Source organism: Panthera pardus, unplaced genomic scaffold, assembly GCF_024362965.1.
Source record: "Panthera pardus isolate Hobbes unplaced genomic scaffold, ASM2436296v1 HiC_scaffold_13, whole genome shotgun sequence".
In the NCBI taxonomy this organism is placed as follows: Eukaryota; Metazoa; Chordata; class Mammalia; order Carnivora; family Felidae; genus Panthera; species Panthera pardus.
In genome coordinates, this window is record NW_026526688.1 from 109,743,791 (window position 1) to 109,765,726 (window position 21,936).

General features: G+C 35.0%; 1 protein-coding gene across 21 annotated transcripts in view; it reads left to right on the forward strand.

Annotated features, from left to right (window-relative positions):
* The window catches only part of CAMK2D (calcium/calmodulin dependent protein kinase II delta), a 313,320-nt gene that overhangs the window by 249,639 nt on the left and 41,745 nt on the right, over positions 1-21,936 (forward strand). For 5 of the 21 annotated variants that reach the window (XM_019418108.2, XM_019418184.2, XM_019418124.2 and 2 more), the window contains exons 9-13: positions 8,804-8,898; positions 11,237-11,359; positions 12,210-12,293; positions 12,740-12,782; positions 16,169-16,206. In XM_019418108.2, the coding sequence (XP_019273653.1) occupies positions 8,804-8,898; positions 11,237-11,359; positions 12,210-12,293; positions 12,740-12,782; positions 16,169-16,206 (383 nt within the window). Of the gene's footprint in view, positions 1-8,803; positions 8,899-11,236; positions 11,360-12,209; positions 12,294-12,739; positions 12,783-16,168; positions 16,207-17,773; positions 17,807-20,632; positions 20,693-21,936 lie in introns of all 21 variants that reach the window. The other 16 variants (XM_019418134.2, XM_019418201.2, XM_019418150.2 and 13 more) reach the window with 7 other exon arrangements.

A 21,936-nucleotide genomic window follows, 5' to 3' on the forward strand; every position in this document is an offset into this window, starting at 1 on the left:
CCCATAATTGTCCCTTTGGGTCAGTTAGTTAAACACTTTTTCCTATTTGAATTGCATGGTGATTTTTTTTGCATAAGGTATTGCAATATAAAAGGGAGCCATACTTATTCTTTGTATAGTTAACTGTACATTTCCAAACTCCACTCACAGTATGCCCTTTATTTACTGAGAGTATTAAGTGGATGTCTTGTTAGATTGTTCCATTAACTCCCCACTGACTTTTTGGAGTTTTTGAACATTGCTTTTTTCTCTCTCCTTTCATCAGAGCAGCGACTAGAATGTTTTAATCGTTAATGTTATTATAGGTTTAATCATTTTTCTAACTCCAGCTTTTATTAACATTATTTTTGAATGTTCTTGATAATGTAATCTTTCTACCTAATCAGTAATCAGTGCTTCTCAACTCTTATTAATCAAATATCTCTAGCATTGCCCAAGCTCAAATGACAGTGAAAACTAGTTCAACTTCCACTTTTAAATGTTATATGAAGCTGTGTCAAAATAGTTGTTTTAACTTTTTATTTTGGAAATTTTGAGGTATACAAAAGTAGAATAATATAATTAAATGACAGCTAATCCTATTTCATCTACACCACCCAACTCATCCCTCCTCCCCAAGATTATTTTAGTCAAATACAAATATAATATCAGTATATCTATACATACCATAATGTGTGTCTCTAAAAGAAAAGGGTTCTTTTAAAAGAATGACAATAATAACAGTACTTTAAAATTTAATATAATTACTGCTTAAAACCATCAAATAACTAGTAATTTTTTTGGCAGTTTGCCCTCTTGTCTCATAATTTTATTATTAGTTTGGTGTCTTAGGTCCCCCCCTTTTTTCTGTGAAGTTTATTTTTGAGAGAGAGAGTGAGTGCACATGAGGGGGAAAGGGCAGGGAGAGAGAGAATTCCCAAGCATGCTCCACACTGACAGCACAGAGCCTGATTTAAGGCTGGAACCCACAAACCATGAGATCATGGACTGAGCCACCCAGGGGCCCCTCTTAGGTCTCTTTTAATTTGTAATTTCTGCTTCTCTATCTTTCCTCCTCCTCACCCCCCTTCTCGTTTCTCCATTTATTTGTTGAAGAAACCTGCAGTTCCCACAGAGCACCCCTACAGAGTACCTGATATTGGTCTCTACATAATGTTTACCATGGTAAGGAACCATGATTCCTTGTGAAAGAAACTAATTCCAAGTCTAGGTTAAGAAAAGCACAAGATGATACAGGTGCATCTTGTTATAGCAGAAAGACAGAAAACTGTTAAAGACCACAGACTTTTTTTTTTTTTTTTTTGCAAGAACATATCAGGGATGATATGACCTCCAAAGGTTGGATGTGTCTCATGATGTTAGTAGCTTCTGATGATCTCTACCTAGATATGAACAGGACTCAGGAGCCAACTTGAAGAGACGACTTCTAGTTAAAGATAGGACAATGAAAAGTTAAATGAGAAAAATAACAGTAATAGATTGAAACACATCAAGTTTAAATCCATGCATTCATGACTATAATCAAACTACAATAGCAATCCTAACCTTGAATTAGGGGATTAATTAATGGGAAACCAATGTATTTCAAAATTATTTCGAATTATTTCGAATTATTTCAAAAACCAATCCATAAAGGAAGGAACAAAAGTCTGCTACTTTACCTTTCCTGTATGAACCTGGTCATACAGGACACCAAATAATTGATGAAATAAGTTGTTCTTAGACTAAAGAAGGTGTAATAGAATCAAAATATCTTTTTTTGTAACCCCTAATGAAATATCTAGGTAGAAATCATTAAAGGCCAGTAACATCCTGAGAAACATTCAAATTTTGGAGGTTATATCCTCATCCCTGAAGTGCTCTTGCAAAAAAAAAAAAAAAAAAAGAAGATTTTGACCAGCTTTTAAAGATTTTACTGACTTAGTTTTAGGGCAAGAAAAGAAACTCTATTTTTTTTTCATTTTTTTTTTCTCTGACCTAGGAGAGGAAGGTAAAATATTAGGGTTATAAATTAAGCTTACGAGAAAAAAGTAAATTGGAATGGGGCAAAGACTCTCAGTTAGACAATAAAAACTTTAATAAAGTTCATAGCTAAAGGAAAAAGTGGCTGCAGGGAACATTTAAGACAGTACCAAAGTGAAACCTTACTAGTGGTCAAGGCCTTTCAATTACACAACACAAACAATTTAAAATTTAAAATGCATTTGTCTTCATAGATGAAGAAAAAGTAGCTCTAGCCTGCTTGTGGCTGAAACAGTTATTTCATATAAGCTCTCAAACCATTTCCTCATCTGTAAAATGGAGACAATAACATTTATTTACCTCAGCATTGTACAGGGAGTAAATAAGGTAATGCACTAAAGCAGATGTAGCTACTCAAAAAATGTTACCTACAAGAAAATGTATTATTATACCATGACTCTCATAGTTATTCTATACTTACAGAAAATAGAACTCCAAAAAAGCATGTAATTCAGGAAGGCCTCAGACTCCAATCTAATGAACAAATCAAAATAAGCTTACAAACGAGTATTTATTTAAATAGGCATTGAGAAGTAAACATCAGTGTAAATAGTGCTCATGTATTTTTTTTCTTTAAGTCTTCTGGCCTGAATGTTTTTAAATCTTTTATATTTGTGTTATTGTTTTAGTAAAAGTAAATTTTTTGGTAGAAACTCCTCAATCAAGCAATTAAATTGTGGGCATTTATCTATGTAGTGGTTGCCATTTCTTGGGGAACGAGGTATCTATGAACCTTCCCCTTTGTAGAGACATACCACATCAGTGCCAGCCAGCAGGACTGCAGGACAAAGCCTCTGAAGCAGGCCAGCCTTGCAACCTACCCTAGGTTCAGAGTGCTAAATGTCTCAGTTGTCTCTGTTTTATAATTTCATAACAGCCTACTTCAAATGTTTATTAGAAAAATGTCAAATTAAAAAATTAATATCGACTATTGCCATTACAGAGCTAATTTTCTTTGGGGCACCTGCGTGGCTCAGTCAGTTCAGGGTCCAGCTTCATCTCAGGCCATGATCTCAAGGTTCATGAGTTCAAGCCCACATCAGGCTCACTGCTGTCATTGCAAAGCTCTCTTTGGATCCTCTGTTGCCCTCTCTTTTTGCCCCTCCCTTGCTAGCTCTCATGTGTGCTTCCTTTCTCTCTCTCTCTCTCTCTCTCAAAAATAAGTAAACATGAAAAATAATTTAAAACTAATTTTCATATTTACCCCCAAACCATAACTAAGAGATAAAACTACTTAGGTACAGCCCTTCTTCTACCTCTGTCCTGGGAACACAAACACAGACACTCATCACGATCCTCATTATTAGATGCATGTGTTAGATAGAAAAATAATATAAAAGTAAATTTAAATAAATTTACGTTGTTTATAATGTGGAGAGAAATGGAAAAAATACCTTTTTATGTTACAAAGATGAAGTATCAATAGGCTAAGATTTTTTCACAATATACTGTGATTTTTCTTTTCATGGCCTTTTTTTTTCTTTTTAAATCTACTATAGTAAAATTATTTTCAGCCTTGATTTTAAAGTTTTGTTAGGTTTTTATTTAATAATGTTTAAATAAAATGTTGTTTAAATTGTTCCACTCTGGTAGTGATTCACATGAATTTAAGAATCTGCTTTTGAACTTGAACTTCCAGAAGCAGGCTGTGACAGTCTAGGGTGATTAAACTATTGTCTAAAAGCCATTTTAGCTCCCACAGTGTCTATTGTATAAAGATGACAAATCTGATGGACAAGGGCTATATTTTCCTAACAAGGAAAGTTAAAGAAACCCAAGAAACCAACACTGGTAAGAGATAAAAGGAATCCTAGGCCATGCCAGGCAAAGTTTTATCTGTCTGACCCTCTTTCCTTGGTTTCCATGCTTTAAGGGAAAGCAGCAAGGGAAAAATAATCAGTAGAGGTCAGAGCAGTGACAGAAACTAAAGACTTTAGGTAGGCCAATAAACTTTTCCAAAGTAGGAGGGGATTGGTTCAAGATGGCAAGTTTAGAAGATCCTGAACTCACCTCCTCCCATAGATACACAGACTCTCCAGCTTCATATGAAAAAATTTAAAAAAAAAAAAAAAGGGCAAAGGCTGTCAGTGTTGACTAGACACTGGCAAAAGAGTAGAAAACCACACTGAAGTGGGTAGGAGAGACTGGGACACAATCTCACTGTAAACCCTGCCCATAGCTTGGTGATCCACAATGAAGAGAAAACTCAAAACCTGGGCTTCTCCTTGAGGAGTAAATGGTTCGAACCTCATATCCAAGACCTCAACTTTAAGGACCTGCACCTGAGAGATGAGCACCAAGAATGTCTAATTTTGAAAGCGGACTCATGTACCAGATGCACAAAACTATCATGATCTGTAAGACAGCTCTTAAGGGGCCTGGATACTTGGACATACCTGCCCCAGGGCCCAGCTCAGAGGCAGCCTGATTGCACCCAGACATCAAGTGAAGGAGGTTGACCTGCTTATATTAAAATGTCAGCCAGTGGGGCAGGCATCTAATTAAAAACACATATCTAGGAGCCTGCTGGAGTATTCTCTGGGGTGGAGGCTGGCAGTACTGTGTCCATGCTCTCCTTTGGCCATGCTTTCCATTTGCTGCTCCAGAGCACCAGGAAAGAAGCTTTTTCATGTATCTGATGCCCTGATCTTGTGGCAGCTGCCCAGGGGATGCCTCCTGACTGGCTGGCTCTGGAGGCCATGGGGCCTTGTGTTCCTTCTCTTGTGAGACTGTAATAATCAGCATCACCCAGGGAGGAGCTCATACCTCTGTCTGGAACCTTGATTTTTGCAGCTGCTGTCAGGTGACACCTCCACATTGCCTGGCTCTTTCGGTCAGTGGAGCTTATGCTTGTGGGTCCTCTAGGACTGTAACCGATAGAGAGATAGTTCTTAAATGGCCACTACCCACATAGCATAGCAAGAGGTAATAGACCTAGGAGCTTCGTCTTTCTGTGAAGGGCACCTATAAACTAACCATCATAGCTGCAGCCTGAGGAGCAGGTTTCTAATTAAACACACATCTAAGGAATGACTATAATCCTTTTCAGAGACCTCAGAGAGTACCACTATCTTCATGCTCACCCTCTGCCACACTCCAGAGCCCCAGTGTCTGCTGGAGGAAAGCTTTGCATACAGCTGGTGTCCTGGTTTTTACATTTACTGCCCTGTTTTTTGCAGCTGCCTCCCAGGGCATGCCCCCTTGATTGCCTGGCTGGTTATGGGGACTTGCATACTGAGGTCCCACAGTTGGAAATTGTAGAGAAAGTTATTGGCAAGATGCCACACCAGGGCACTGCACAAACAGCAGATTTAGACACACATCCTTCTAATCTTTCTGTGAAGAAGACATCTTGGCTTTTCCTAGAACTTTGGCCTGAGGAGTAAGTTTCAGAATTGATATACATCTAGTGGACTACAGAGTTGCTCTCAAGAAATGTAGGTTGTGGATACCATCTTGGCACTCTCCCTTTGCCTTGTTTCAGCTTGCTAGTATCTCCCAGGAAAGATATTATGCATTCATCTGAAGCTCTGATTTTTGTGACTGTCACCCATGGGACCACATCAAATTACTTGGTCAGTAGGGCTTATGCTTGTAGTCCCACAGGACTGTATATATTTGCATAATTTTTAAAAACCTGCTATCTGAGGGTCGGGATTCCAAACAGTCTGAACCCAGGTGCTGAGATCTTTCCCTTTCAGTCACTGGTGGGTCTTGGCACATCCTCACCTACTAAGAGCTAATAAAAATATAGTAGGCTTTTTGGAGAAGAGCAAAGGTTTGAGAGATGACAAAGAGTTGGGGTAGAGTTGAAAGACAAGTTTCATCTTCTACACAAAACCACTACTTAAATGTTGGGAAAGGTGGGGGGCACCTGGGTGGCTCAGTCGGTTAAATGGCCGACTTTGGCTCAGGTCATGATCTCATGCTTCAAGAGTTCAAGCCCCGCATCAGGCTCTGTGCTGACAGCTCAGAGCCTGGAGCCTGCTTCAGATTCTGTGTCTCTGTCTCTCTTTGCCCCTCCTTTGCTCATGCTCTCTCTCTTTCTCTCAAAACTGAATAAACATTAAAAAAAATTTTTTTTAAAAGATTGGGAAAAGTGGTTATTTTATCCACTCTGTAGACCAATACAGAGTCAAATAAAATGAAAAAACAGAGGAATATGTTCCAAATGGAAGAATAAGATAAAACTTTAGAAGAAATCTTAATAGAACACAGATAAGTAATTTACCTGATAAAGAGCTTAAAGTAATGCTCATAGAGATGCTCATTGAACTTGGGAAAAAAATGGATAAGCACAATGAGAACTTCAACAAAGAGATGGAAAATAAAAGAAAGTACTAAATATAAGTCACAGAGAATGTGACTAACAATAGATTACATGAAGTAGTAGAAAGGATGAGTTATGAAACCAAGCTGGTGGAACTCACCCAGTCACAACAGAGGAAAAAAAAAAAAGCAAAAGTGAAAATAACTTAAGGCACTTATGAGACAACATCAGGCAGACCAACATTCACATTACAGAGGTTCTACAAGGAGGAAAGAGGCAGAAACGTGTTTGAAGAAATAATGGCTGAAAACTTCCTTAATGTGGGGTAGGAAACAGACATCCAGTTCCAGAAAGCTCAGATTTCCAAATAAGATGAAACCAAAGAAACTCACACCAAGACACATTATAATTAAGATGTCAAAAGTTAAAGATGAGAGAATATTAAAAGCAGTAAGAGAAAAACAACTAGTTGTGTACTAGGGAAGCTTCATAAGCCTATCAGTATGTTTTTCAGCAGAAACTGTGCAGGCCAGAGAAAGCTGCATGATATATTTAAGCTGCCAAAAGAAACAGCAACAACAACAACAACAACAAAAACTTTGAATCAAGAATGTTCTACCCAGTAAAGTTATTCAAAATTGAAGGAGAGATAATGAGCTTTCTGGACAAAAACTAAAGGAGTTCATCAAACTAAACCAGCCTTACAAGAAATGTTAAAAGGAATCTTTAAAAGCTGAAAAGAAAGGTTGCTTATTGGTAATGAGAAAACATATAAAAGAATGAGTCTCATTGGAAAGGTAAATACATAATAAAGATAGTAGATTAATCACATATAAAGCTGGTATACAGGTTAAAAGACAAAAGTAGTAAAAAACAATGATTATAATAATTAGTGAAGGGATACACAAGTAAACTATGACATCAAAAACAAAATGTAGGATAGGGCAGAGTAAAACTATAAGCCTTAGAATAAGATCAAACTTAAGTTATTAAGTTAAAGTACACTGTCACAATTAGAACTTGTTAAGCCTCATGATAACCACAAAGCAAAAACCTGTAGTAAATACAAAAGAGAAAAAGAGAAATAAATATAACATAGCTCTAAAGAAAGTCATCAAACCACAAAAGAAGAGAGCAGAGAAGAAAAAAGGAGCACAGAAGAACTACAAAAACAGCCAGAAAACAATGAACAAAATGCCAAAAGTACATACCTATCAATAGTTACCTTAAATGTAAATGGACTAAATTCTCCAATCAAAATACATAGAGTGGCTGAATGCATTAAAAAAACAAAAACAAATTTATACTGCCTACCCTTCAGATGTAATGACATACAGTCTGAAAGTGAAGGGATGGAAAAACTATTTCATGCAAATGGAAACCAAAAGAAAGTTAGAGTAACTATACTTATATCAGACAAAGTAGGCTTTTTTTTTTTTTTTTTTTTTAATTTTTTTTTTTTAACGTTTATTTATTTTTGAGACAGAGAGAGACAGAGCATGAACGGGGGAGGGTCAGAGAGAGAGGGAGACACAGAATCTGAAACAGGCTCCAGGCTCTGAGCCATCAGCCCAGAGCCCGACGCGGGGCTCGAACTCACGGACCGTGAGATCGTGACCTGAGCCGAAGTCGGACGCTCAACCGACTGAGCCACCCAGGCGCCCCAAAGTAGGCTTTAAAATGAAGGCTGTAATGAGACAAAGATGAGCATTACATAGTGATGAAGGGGTCAATCCAACAAGAGGATATAACATTTGTAAATATTTATACACCCAACATTACATAAGTATAGGAGCACCTAAATATATAAAACAAATATCAACAGACCTAAAGGGAGAAATAGACAGCAATACAGTAATAGTAGGGGATTTTGATACCCCACTTACGTCAATGGATAGATCATCCAGACAGAAAATCAATAAAGAAATATTGGCCTTAAACCACATGTTAGACTACCTGGACTTAACAGATGTGTACAGAATATTCCACCCAAAGGCAACAGAATACACATTCTTCTTGACATGGAACCTTTTCTAGGAAAGATCATATGTTAGGCCACAAAACAAGTCTTCATCACGGATATCAAACAATATATCACCCCGATGACAGGTAAGTTTCATCTTTAGGTATTGATCTGTTGTGCCTGTTTAGAATTCTTTGGTTCTAAAGTTAATAAGGAAACAGTGTCTTTGAAAGACCCATTAGACCAGTTGCGCATAACAGATACAGATGTAACATCCCATCTAAAAACAACAATACACATTCTTTTAAAGTGCACAGAGAAATTTTTGGACTGCCATATACTATCAGAGTTCATGAGCATAAGAAGAGAGCATTCGCCCTCCACAGAATGTTTCAGAGTAGATCAGAGCATGTCTTTCTGAAGCTTTCCAAATACCCAATTTCCTCTCTTTGAATGGATGTGGCTTAAGTATCATTGTGGATCTGCCACATTTAATTTATTGTTGCCTGAATGACTTAACATTATGTTAATATGCTCATTCTGTCTAGGTGTCATTCTCTATATCCTTCTGGTGGGATATCCACCCTTCTGGGATGAAGACCAACACAGACTCTATCAGCAGATCAAGGCTGGAGCTTATGATGTATGTAATAAATGTTCATATAGTGTAGATGAGCATTTGTTTTTTTTATTAACCAAGAACAAAATTTTTTCATTACACTTTAAACTATAATTTTCAACAATTTCTCTAATTATTTTTCTCAATCCTAGGGAGAGGGAGATAAAGAGTAAGAAAAGCAGCATATGTGTTTAGTTTGTATTTCCTTTTAGTTCACTATCTCCTAAGATTGAAAGGAAAATAGTTGGAAGTCTCTAAGGAAGGACTTCGCTTCTCAAAATTTTTGGATCTTAGTACATTTTAAAACATATAAAAATTAAAAGATTTTTGCTTTAGAAATGATTAATGCTTGTTTAGTTGAATTATATTCCCAAATGTTTATCACATAATTTTAAATCATGTATCAACAATATTTTGCAGTGATCTATGTATCAAATAGAACATCGTTCCATTGTGTCAGCTTGATTTTTTTTTAGTCTTATTTACCTCATGGGCTTCTGTGGAAACTTTCATTTGAAGAATGTGTTTCACAATTTAATATACTTGAAAATCACAGTTCCAACATGTTTCATTTATAATTAGAATATTTGAAAGTATGAGTATGAATTAGGTTCTAAATCTCAAAAGTAAAGCCTTATCTATTTTCTCTTTATGGCTTAACTTTGGGTTCACTGATAATAATTTTCTCTCCTTTGACAAATATGTATATAAATATGATTTACTACCACCTTTGGTAGCTTCTCACACATCCCTCTGGAAATTAGAGTTCAAGGTTTAGAGATGCTTTTGATATATTATTAAGTGGAGCAACTAAGTCGTAGGAATTTTTGGGTCCACCTTCTGTGCAGAAGTTAAAAGCTCAGTGTGGAAGTGAGAGAAGATAAAATAAAAAATCTCTGTTATATTAAATCAGGTCTCATGAATTCAGCAGTGCCTTTCTGTTAAAATGTTCTATATAGATGGATGTGGGTATAGCAAGAATTTAAAATGCATATTCTTTTAATTTTGAAGCATCCCATTCTATCTAGTCAGACTAATATTTGGGCCAAATTAAGATTTACATGGCCACAGCTAGCACATTCATCATCTTTGCAGACTACAACTAGGCACCCCCTTGGCAAGACATAGTTCTGCAGATGCACTGCTTAATGAATATGGAGGAATGACTTTGTGGAAACTTTTTTAAAAATGAGATAAAGGTCCACCTTTATTCAGGCTGAACCAGCTCCTAATTTGCTATCCGAATATCTGTACCTCAAGGAGGAACAGCTTGAATATTTCTTCATTGGCAAGTTTTCATAGCTGCCCAAAATAACTTATGGAATTAAAATGACAGTTGCTAAATTGGTAACATTTCAAGTATTAAAGAGTCAGTATCATTTTTTTCATATTTCATTTTACCAATGGTTCACAAAGTACCCATCTTACAACTACTAAAAGTGAACTAAAGTCCATGACATAGTGACAGTGACTTTTGTTCCAAGATTGTCTATAAAAATCCGTGAAGTGGAATAAGAACCTGATATTCTGTCTGTTGTTTCGAAACCGATGCAAATTTTTCTTAGCCTATGAACAATAGTATCTCTACTAATAAATTATGTGAAAATGAGGCTACATAATTATCAACAAAAGATTTAAATACACTTAGGATAGCTATTATATAGTTATTAATACACAAATGGATTACTCATAGAAGTTTTGAATGTTGGTTACTTTTAAGAACTTTGATGAAATTTGTCATTAAGTAGATTAACCTTTCTGAAGTGCTAAAATGAAATCCTGCTGAGGCACTTGTAGTCTGAGATTTCTTCTCACTACTATATTCCAAATAGCCACAATTAGTAGGTCAGTTTTGGCACCAGCAACGGAAGCTCTTTTATTATTTCTACTCTTACTGATCATGAGGTGTGAAAGTATGTAATACCTCATTTTTTCTTATAATACTTCATTTTGAATCTTGGTGTAATAGCATGATGACATCAACACATTTGACAACCTGCCAGCTTTATTGATGTTTACAAATAATTATGAGAAAGACTGTGTAAAATCTTATTTTCAAACCAAAATAAAGATCCTTTGAAAGGACTAGAAGATCTTTAAATTTATTTTTTGAAACATTAAAATACATTTACTAGGTATAATATGCAGTTTAGTGTATATACTTATCACTTATTAGCTACTTATCTTTTATATATGTAAATATATTCAGATTTATCTACATGTAGATACAATTTAACTTATACAAAGAGTAAGTTTTTTGATGAAACCCACTACTTAAAGAAATGATTAGTTTACTTGGCTCTTCCCTGTTTAATTGAATGTATCTATTTTTGAAACTATTTATAAATTTGTATTTTTGAAGTTTCCATCACCAGAGTGGGACACAGTGACTCCTGAAGCCAAAGACCTAATCAATAAAATGCTTACTATCAACCCTGCCAAGCGTATCACAGCCTCAGAGGCACTGAAACACCCATGGATCTGTGTAAGTGACAATTCTCCAAAGACCTTAGGAACTAAGATTAAAAATGAATCATTCTTTAAAATTTTTTTCATGGATTTAAAATAATTTTTATAGAAAAAGATGAAAGTAAAAATGAATGAATTTTTGACTTGAGTTATTTAATAAAATAAATTTATAATGGTAGTAAATGCTGTTTTGGTAACAAAATCTGATTTACATAGATCGATAAATATTGCCTACAGTAACACAAGGAATAAGTATTTCTCCTACCAGTTATTGATAATACTCATGAACAGAGGATAAGAAAATGACACCAAAATTAACTGTATTCCAGTAGAGATTAGACAAAGTTCAATTATTTACCATTAGGCAGCTTTAGGAAAAACAGCAACAACAGCAACAACAACAACATCAAGATTTGGAAGCTTGTAGTTAAGTTAAACTAGCAAGAAAGAATGGCCATAGTAGACAGATTATACTTCAGATGTGATAAAAAAAACTGTGAAATTTGGAGGGGATGTAGAGATTTCACTACATTTCTAAGGTTGTCAAATGTTAGGGCAGTAAATATGGTACTTAGTAAATGAAAGGCAGTCCAATAGAAATATGATTAAAGACATTGAAATAAAGGTAATTTCGGGAATTATTGATATTCATATCTATGCTTTCTATAGATAAATGTTGCATCTTAGTCATAAATAGTCTTGGCAAAGCTAATCATCCATTAGGAGGGAACTTTTGCAAGTGAATACTCACAAGTTCATTGTATGGGTTTAGGCACCATTAATGCAGATTGGATGAAGTTGAGGATACTATAATGCTTAGTATGATTTAATTACCCTAAGTTAAGTTTCTTTTCTTCCTCTTCCAGCAACGTTCTACTGTTGCTTCCATGATGCACAGACAGGAGACGGTAGACTGCCTGAAGAAATTTAATGCTAGAAGAAAACTAAAGGTAAGGAATTACACATTTGTGTGAGGAGGTGGACTTAGCAGAGTGAGAAATGAAATTGAGAAGAAAATAACTTACAGCAAAGGCTTTTGAATGTGCGGACCTCAGAACTCTTATTCCTCCTCTTCTGGGTCTTGAGAAAATGTAATAGATGCTGGAATGAAACCTACAACGAAGAGCTGGGATCTCTGTGGCAGTGTGTGCTGTGGTTCTTCCCTTCAGAGGAAAGCAACTGTGCAGTTTGATCATTGGAACCTGGCCACACACCTGAGGGTGGCCCCAGCTGAATGTGAGACATAGTCCTGCTGCTCTCAGGAAACCAAAACAAAAACAGATAAAAATCCCCTAACTAAAAGTAACGTTAGGAGAAGATTTGTTATCAAAGACTGTTTGTTAGGTTCAAGATTTGCAGAGGCAACATTAATTTCGAATTCTTATTTTTCTGACAGGGTGCCATCTTGACAACTATGCTGGCTACGAGGAATTTTTCAGGTACATGTGTTAAGAATTCTCCTTATCCACTGCTCTCCTCTTCAGTAGTCAGTTTGGAATTGAAGAAAAACTTAGTAATTATAAAAACACTGTTGTTTAGGGATAACAAATATGTGGCATGGATTCCTTCTACAGAGTGTCTATCATCAGGAATCTGCCTGGGTGCTGTCTCCACAGAGACATTAGGCACATGACTGCGCCCTTCACAAGAGCACTCAAGCAGCCCCTGGTCAGTGCTATACAGGACTCAAAACCCATCTGCCATCTGTGCTGGGGTGCACACAAGTTGTGGAAATATGTACTTCCTCCTCTTGAAGCTCAGTATTTCAAACTTAGAATTAGTTCTTTGATATTTCATCAACTGCTAACTATAAATACGGTTTTTGTGTTTGTCTCATTCTCATAGGAAATCCCAATAAGTGAGATTCTTAAAAGAAGAGCATTGTTGAGGAACCCAGTTCTTTTAGTCCCAAGTTCTTTCAAAAGTACAGTTGTATCTTGGCACACTGTAAGAATGGTTGCATATTTCAAAGGTATCTAAACTCCAGAATTTACAGAGAACCCTACCTTAGAGTAATATAGGATAATAAATGTTCCTCAAAATGATTCCATGATAAATTTTTTTTTTTAAATAATGGGCTGGCTGAAAGAAGCTAAGCCATTTCTTTGTTATAGGGGTGACTCTCTAAAATGGACATAAAGTATATATTATGTCCAGAAAGTATTTGAATCTTGGAACCTCCTTATTCAGTAGGTTATCTCAAAGGACCAGGTTTCCAAAAATCAAATTTTGGTAAATTTTAATCAGCCTTATGTATGGAGAGTAACTGAAGTGCAAGAAAGTTACATTGTTAAAGTGGCTGTTGAGACTTAGAAGGATTATCAACCAATTATGCCAAAAATACCACCACTTCGCTTTGTTTACTGTTTACATAAGGGTGATATGTGTCATCAAATGATCTAGCTATTCTTCCATTATTTATCCCAGGACATACTTAACTCCTGGGAATTACAGTGCTATCAGGTGATGATCCATACCGTTATCAAGGGTTCTACAACCTTCTCAACCAATTTCTAGTTAGTTTACAACTATATTAAATGGTCACCTTTTGTCCCCCGTTATATTTAGTTATGTATTATATGAAACCGTAGGAGGCTTTCCAAAGGCTTCCATTGACCTCTTAAACGACATCAATGATAAGAATACAATGAGTAATGCTACAGATTGAGGGTCTGTGTTAGTCAAATGCATGTATTTTGTCCAGTTTGGTGTGATAAAACCTTGTCACTGCCTTTGTCAAGTTACTTGTTTTATGAACAGTTGATTAACATAGTTGACATTTCTATGGGTGAGTTCAGTATCATCTCATTAAATATTAACTAATGTATACTATATTCAAATAAATATTTCACTGTGGCCCAAACATTAGTGAATCACTAAGAGGTAGGATTATTAATATATATTGTTAAAGACAAATTAACTTGAAAAAAGTGTCCAGTATTAAGATTGTGTATTTTGTTAAAGTCTTAAATACACTCTTAGCCGTAAATTGGGCCTTTTTAAATGTATACACTCATGTATAGACGCTTTTTGTTTACATCACATTTTCCTTTTCATCATTGTGTAAACTAAAAACTCATGACTAATATGTGAATTTTATATTGTTTCTGATGTCTCAGCATGAAAGGCAACCTTTTTTTTATCCATCACTTCAAAACCAACTGAATAACAATGGATCCAGTTACATCTTGTACTTGATATACTGCATTTTAGTTTTGAATATTTTATTCATTCTGTTTCATTAGCAAACATGCTCTTTAAAGTAATTTGTCCATAAGTATATGGTTATAAAGTTGTTTTTATTTTTTTCTTTTCTCCCTTTATGTGGAATGTATTTCTTGTGAGGTAAGGTGAATAGTAACCAAAAGGGACATTTCTGCATCTCTCAGGCCAAATCCCTGCTTACCCTGAATCATTGTCTTCTCTTTGCTTGCTATTGCAATTTCAACTATTCTGAGTTTGCTTTCTAACCTATTAACTGCCACAGGATTTACTTAATATTGCTTTTTAACTCCAGGCAAATAGTACTACAGCTAAGGCAACAATTCTTACAATCTCAATTAATAATAAATTAATAGCTTTGTTGCTAAAGACTAAATAAAATTAACAGTTTTCTATCTTAAACAAATTTAAAATTATACCAAAGTGATATCAAAATAATATCCCAAGTCAAGTGGATGTCAGGAAGTTACATGTTCATGCAGTTTTATTATAGCTAGGTATTTCCATTTCAGATGCCAAAGTCTATTCTGATATACTTAAATAACTACATATATATACACACACACACACTCACATACACATATATACATACACATATACACACAATTAACATTAAATGGAAACACAAGTATGTACCTTGTTCTGCATAATCATAAATGTTCTACACTTGGTGTACTACTTGTCATTGACAATTATATAATCTGCTCACTGTGTATGAATATACCCATTCCTAAGTATATTTTTTTAAGGGATGACTTCATCTTCTAATATACCCAAGAAGTTCAGTAACAGGAGAAATGCTAAAAGCTCCCCTCCGGGAAGATGAAGTTTTATCTGAGACTATATGCTTCAGTTCTCTGATTTAGTTGAAGATTTTGTTTTGTTTTAAATCTCACCTCAAATTTTCTGATTTTTAATTTTTTGAAGTAAAAGGCTTTTGTTTATCAAAGCTTTCTATTCTGATTTTGAAGTATAAAAGAGTACATAATGCCTTTTTTTAAGGTCATATGCTAAAATTTAAAAATTTTGCTCTAGGTCAATAATATACCACTTCATTTTAAATTGTTATTAATATTTTTTTGTAAAAATGGAAGTTCTGACTTCAAATACATGTATATTTTAAAAAGGATGTTATTTCACCAGAGCAAATTTTCAAACCTTTAGGAAGGGGGTCTTAAGTGGCAGAACTGAGATGGTCACCATACTTGTAGTGTGGATGAACATGTAAAACAGTCTGTAAGCTGATGTCTGAAGACTGAAATCAACTTTCTGGATTACAAAAGCATAGTCCAGTTAAAGTTCCAGTATCCTTTTCACAACCAACAGTGACATAAAGTCCAATAATAACATAACTGACACGGTGTTCAATTATATGCAATGAACTAAATAAGAATTAGTTCTAAATTTGATGTGGCAAAACCAAGAAAAGTGATACTGTGTTTCAGTGTCCTGTAAGCTCGCGCTCATCAGTGTGATCTTGATAATTTGGCATATGTTGGCCATAACGCAGTAAAGGTGATAGAGAGAAACAATAACCGGATTTGTTACCTGGCACGGGTTTCAATGGATAACTCGCTGAAATGATTTTACTCTCATTTTGCAGCAGCCAAGAGTTTGTTGAAGAAACCAGATGGAGTAAAGGTAAGTTAAACAAGCACTCCCAAAATCAGTTCTGACTTTCAGATGCTGGATAATTTTTAAATGTTAAATAATTTTTTTAAGTTTTCACAGCTTGTATTTTTTATAGTTTCTGTAAAAGATGCAGGTTGAAGTATAAAATAATTTCATACATAAAGATGACTAATATTTATGCCAAGAAAAGGTGTATTATTTCTATTTTATTAAATATTAAATAATCTGACAATACTTTTTTATGGAGTTGTTATAGAAACTGAATGTCTAAATACTCTGTGCTTTACTGCAGTCCCAAACTATCACAGTTACCTGAAAAATCAATGAAAACCAAATGTTTTTCTGACTCATTATGCTATATCTTTTTTTATTAATTTTTAAATGATTTATTTATTATTTTTTATTTTTTATTTTTTGAGAGACAGAGACAGAGCACAAATGGAGGATGGGCAGAGAGAGAGGGAGACACAGAATCTGAAATAGGCTCCAGGCTCTGAGCTGTCACCACAGAGCCCCAGGCAGGGCTCAAATTCACAAAGGGTGAGATCATGACCTGAGCCCAAGTCAGACACTTAACTGACTGAACCACCCAGGTGCCTCTAGTTATGCTATATTCTGGAGGCCTGCTGAAATGTATAGACTGAAAAAAAAATCAAGTGATAGGGTCTGGGAAATAGAATGTCAAATGATTAAATATCTCTGCTTGGGCAGTTCTTATAAAGGTCTTAATTTTTCCTATGCTTCTGTAATAGGGTATTCAGACATATACTCAAGGTGAATATTCTAAAAACGTATAGAAATATTTTCCAGAAAGATAACAAAAGGATACTTTTAGTTTCTTGGATTTCTAAACAAAGTAATACAATGTATTTTCTATTGATTCTATTTTGCTTTGTGGGAATTTGCCTTTGATTGAATGTAACCTTATATTTGTATTATGTTTGTTATCTTTCCAGAGTATTACCTAAATATTTTATTTCTTTAATCCTTTTCTTTCTCTTCCAAGGGCAGATGCATACATTCTTCATGAACACTTCAACATTCTTGGGAATTAGTTAATATTCTAGCATTTGAACTTGACCCAAAGTCAGGTGGTCAGTTCATTTTGAAAATATAACAAAGAAAATCATTTGTCACTTCTTACACTCATGCACAATCATTTCTTCATCTCCTGTCTATGTGTGATTTGGGGATTTCCAGAGCTATGGTGACCATGCACTTGTGTTTCCCATTATGATGGCATATGCCTTTTACCAATTGCTTTCCTCAATCTGTAATTTTCTCTTCCCTTTGCTTAGTTTATTCAGTTTAAATTTCAGTAGTGACAGTTGATATTGCCCTTTTTTCCAATGTTATATTGGTGGAAATGTGATACTTAAAATTTTCCAAATGTTCTATGTTTTTCTATACCTTTCAGAGATGCAGAGCTCACAGTTCCTATTGAGATACTTATTTTCACTACCATCCTTATATAGAAAGAAATGTTTCCAGAACTCTGTGCTCCATGCTTTGACACTTTAAAAATTCAACCGGTCATATTTTTTTCTTTCCCTTTCTCTTTGACTGGTCAATTCAGAAAAGGAAGTCCAGTTCGAGTGTTCAGATGATGGTGAGGATCTCTATCTGCCAGATTTCTCCTCCTGTGCCAATTCACACTTAGGAAGGAATAAAAACACTCTTATTTACCTACGTTAGTATAAATAGAGAAAGTGTAGGACCATTACAGGTCAGTGTCAAGTAACTATCAAAACACAGTACCCACATACACATCATACTGTTTACCTTTGAAGTTGAATTTGTTAAATATATGAAAAGTTCATACCTTTATTTATATGCCATCAAGGATCTTTTGTAAGACCAGAGTCCAGGTTTCTCTTGAAACTGAAGAGAACATGACATAATGGTCTGTTTAATGATAAGCGAAGAAACATTGTAGGATTATTTTTAAGCGATGATCATGATTACTAAAATAGGAGTTTTTAGCTCAGATAACCTAATACAGATACACCATAATACATCTACATGGAGTTTATAAATAGTGTGAAAATGAGCTTACAATGGACCCATCCTCGTTAAACACCTATAGAGGAAACATTTATTAGCCTCAGGACTGAATAAACATAACACCTGAAAAATAGGAATATTTTACCCATGCCTCATAAAATAATTCGGTGAATCATTTAAATATCTGGTTTGATTCAGTTTTATTAAAGAAAGATAGCTTCCATAGTATAAAATAACTACATTTCATAAACAAAAGTGCCAAAGTTCTGGTATGTTCAAAAGACACCTTATAGTTTAACTAATACTTAATATTTGACTCTTTAATAAAAAGGAAGTCCTCCTAACCTTTTACTTAGAAATTCTCCTATTATTTTTCAACTAATTACTATTACAAATACCTTCAAAAGACTTCCCATAGTAATAAAAGGCCATTAAGCTGTTCTTTACATTAACTAAAAAAGTTTGTAACTGCACATTTAAACACCACTAAAAGTGGTGGTTGAGGCTCATATTCATTTAACTGATGTTTGCCGTGCCTGATAATAAAGGACGGCTCATCTAGGCAGAATGGCCTTCAGTTGGAAGACATGATGGTGTGTGTATGCTGTGTACCTATGTGTGGCGGGCATGTGTTGTGTGTGTGTGTGTGTGTGTGTGCACATGTTTGTGCAGAGAGGTATGTGTGCATAGGTGTGCATGTGTGACATTTTCACCGAAAGAAATCAGTTCTTCACAACCATTCTAGAAAACAATTAAGTCTCTTACTTCAAAATAGAAATAAAAGTATATCAGTATATTCCTCTTATATTTTTGCATCCACTGATACAGACTGAATGTAGCATATTAAATATATATGATACTTCAATTGTAAGTGCCTCAGCTCATTTGATAAGAAGTCAGCTGGGTTTTGCCGCACACTTTTCCTGATAGGAAGTGATTTGTGCGTGCATACCTCCTCTTTTATCATGTATTTCATACTAATATAAATACTAATTTTTGATCCTTCTTTAATTCCTTCCTTAATTCCTTCTTTAATTACATTATTTCTTATCTCTTTCTGGCTGTTGCAAAAATTTGATGTTAAATTCTGTGAGCTTTTATTTAAAGAAAAATTTTAGACTATCTGCAAGGTAGAGATTGATGATTTAACCTTTAAAGAGTTTTTCATTAAAGGGCACAAAATTTTTTCTCTTTTCCTGCATGCCACAGAGCACAGTGTTGTATCTTATTTGAATAATACTGATACTACTTTTTTCAAAAGAAAAAAACTTCCAGAAAGTCCAAACAATTAACTGGGTGTAATTGCTAATGAACTTACTTGGTATTCATTTCTTTCATGCAGTATGATTTTCTCTTTGAGGCCCTTAAGAACATTTATACTAAAATTATGGGATGTGTTCCTTTAGATAATAATATGTAAAAAAAATACATAGATAATGGAGTATAAGAGAATGAATGTTAATTTATATTTCTTTTTGGTAGCCATAACGTAAGTTACCATGCATGAGTTTAAATGAATGTTACTACTTTTTAGTTTTGATTCTTTAGCACCCAAGCTCAATTGTAATGTCAAGTTGCCACTTGTCTACAAAGAGTTTTCTCTGTGGACCCATTGTAATACTTATTGACTCTCTGAGTTACTTTCACAGTGTGGCTTCCATTGTGATATGGTCTTTCTTTAAGGTCAACCCAACTATGTTAAAGCAAGGGAATGATCTTACCAGATATAAGCTTCAACAGTAGCGATAACACTGTGATGGAAGACACGGTGTTTCCCTCTCACACAATTGTGAAAAATAATTTTTTTTACGTTCAATATAGTAAAGAGTTCAGTTTGGTCATTTATAATGGAAGATGTGTTTTTTAAAGGAAGCCCAGACTTATTATTTAAAATATTACATTACAAAGTCAGCATTTCATCAGAGATCTAAGTTTTTAATTGAATACCTATGAAGCAAAGTGACGATGGCTTCCCAGAGAGAGACAGTCTATGTGTGACTTCAGGAACAAGAATAAAATGGGGAAAAAAAATGAAAAAAAAAAAAGGAATGTATTCATAACAGTGAACAAACAATTGGAAGCTGGGAAACAGAATCCAACCTGAAGAGTATGAAAATGTTTATATTTATTTCATACTCTGGAACTTGATTTGAGCTCCACTGAAGCAGTTCTTTGTTGGCTAAGGTGGCACAGCCAAAGCAGCCAAGTCTGTTTTACATTCCACCATCACAGATGCGGTCCTAGCCTGTGTGTGACCATCAGAGACTGGAATTGATTATCATTCCCATCAAGCATCACTGTGTCTTTCATGTTCATCTTCAGTGGCTCTTTATTTTCATGTCTATATCTCCATATAGACATGCTGCATATAGAGACATTGGCTACCAAGGGGTTTAAGGCGTCTCTGTTTCTATTTTCTGCATACCTACAGATAAACAACAAAGCCAACGTGGTAACCAGCCCCAAAGAAAATATTCCTACCCCGGCGCTGGTATACCTGGACTCTTTGTAACCCTTCTTGAGTTCTTTACTGTTTTTTTGTTGTTTCTCTCATTTGCTTTCACTATATATATATATATATATATATATATATATATATATATATATATATATATATAAACATTTTGTTGGGTTTTGTTTTTCTTTCGAAGATACAAAAAACTTTCATTCACTTCTTTTTTTCTTTTTGTTAAGGTAGTTGCCAAGCAGTGTGTTTCTAACATGAGATGATCTCATTTCATTGTTGAACATTATTCTGATAGCTGTGGTCTCTGTAGTTGAAATTGTTGCATGCTGCCTTAGAAATACAGTAGAATGCGCTTTGGTTGCTCTTAGCTCTTCTTCTGATGATAGCTCTAGATTATGCAAACAATGGTTTCCTCCTTTCATAACGCAAATATTGACATCAAGGAGAGCTAAGGGGATTATTGCTAGACAACAGTAAATGTAGACCTTATTCAGAGCTACCGTTTCCCTCTCATTAAAACACAGCAGGGCTTTGTAAGACCTCACTTTCTGAGATAAAGAGGCATTGGGCAGTTTGAAGCTTTTTGTTTGTTGTATTTTAAATTATCACTGTTTCACTTTAATCCAAAGAATGAAATGTATAGCATAGGACTTTGAATTGTCAGGGAGAAAGCGGTTTTGTCCATTTTAATCACATTCACACTGTTTACAACTAAATCATTTTAATACTTTGAGGCAGTGTTACATAAAAGTCAAGATTTGAATGCTGCCCTTCAGTACTCTGAGTTCCATAATATTTTGCTCAAATTATTCCATATTTTGATTTAGGGTTTTCTGAAATAGTTCTGATTTTTGACTGTCCTCTATAGTATTATCTTAAATGAATAAAACATACTAAGGGATTACTTCACTTGGGTTAACCAGAAGGGTCAATTTGAAAACATTTAAAGGAAAAGGACACATCAAGGTAGCAGGTTATCTATGAGTTAAAAAGCTCTGTGGATCACCCCTCTGGCCAGAGAAAGGAAGAAGGGAAGCAGTAAATACGTTCTTTACGTGTTGCAGCACAAAGGTGGTAAAGAGGAGGGTCTAGAGGACAGAGAGCTCTCAGAGTAGGAGAAAACTCTCAATGGGCTGCAGTAACTCTCAGTTACCACATCATGCAATGAAAGTGCCAAGCATGCCAATGATATATGGACACTGAATCTTTGTCAACATCAGTCATTTGACTGTTATTTTCCACTTGGGAATATTTCTTCAAGTCTCTGG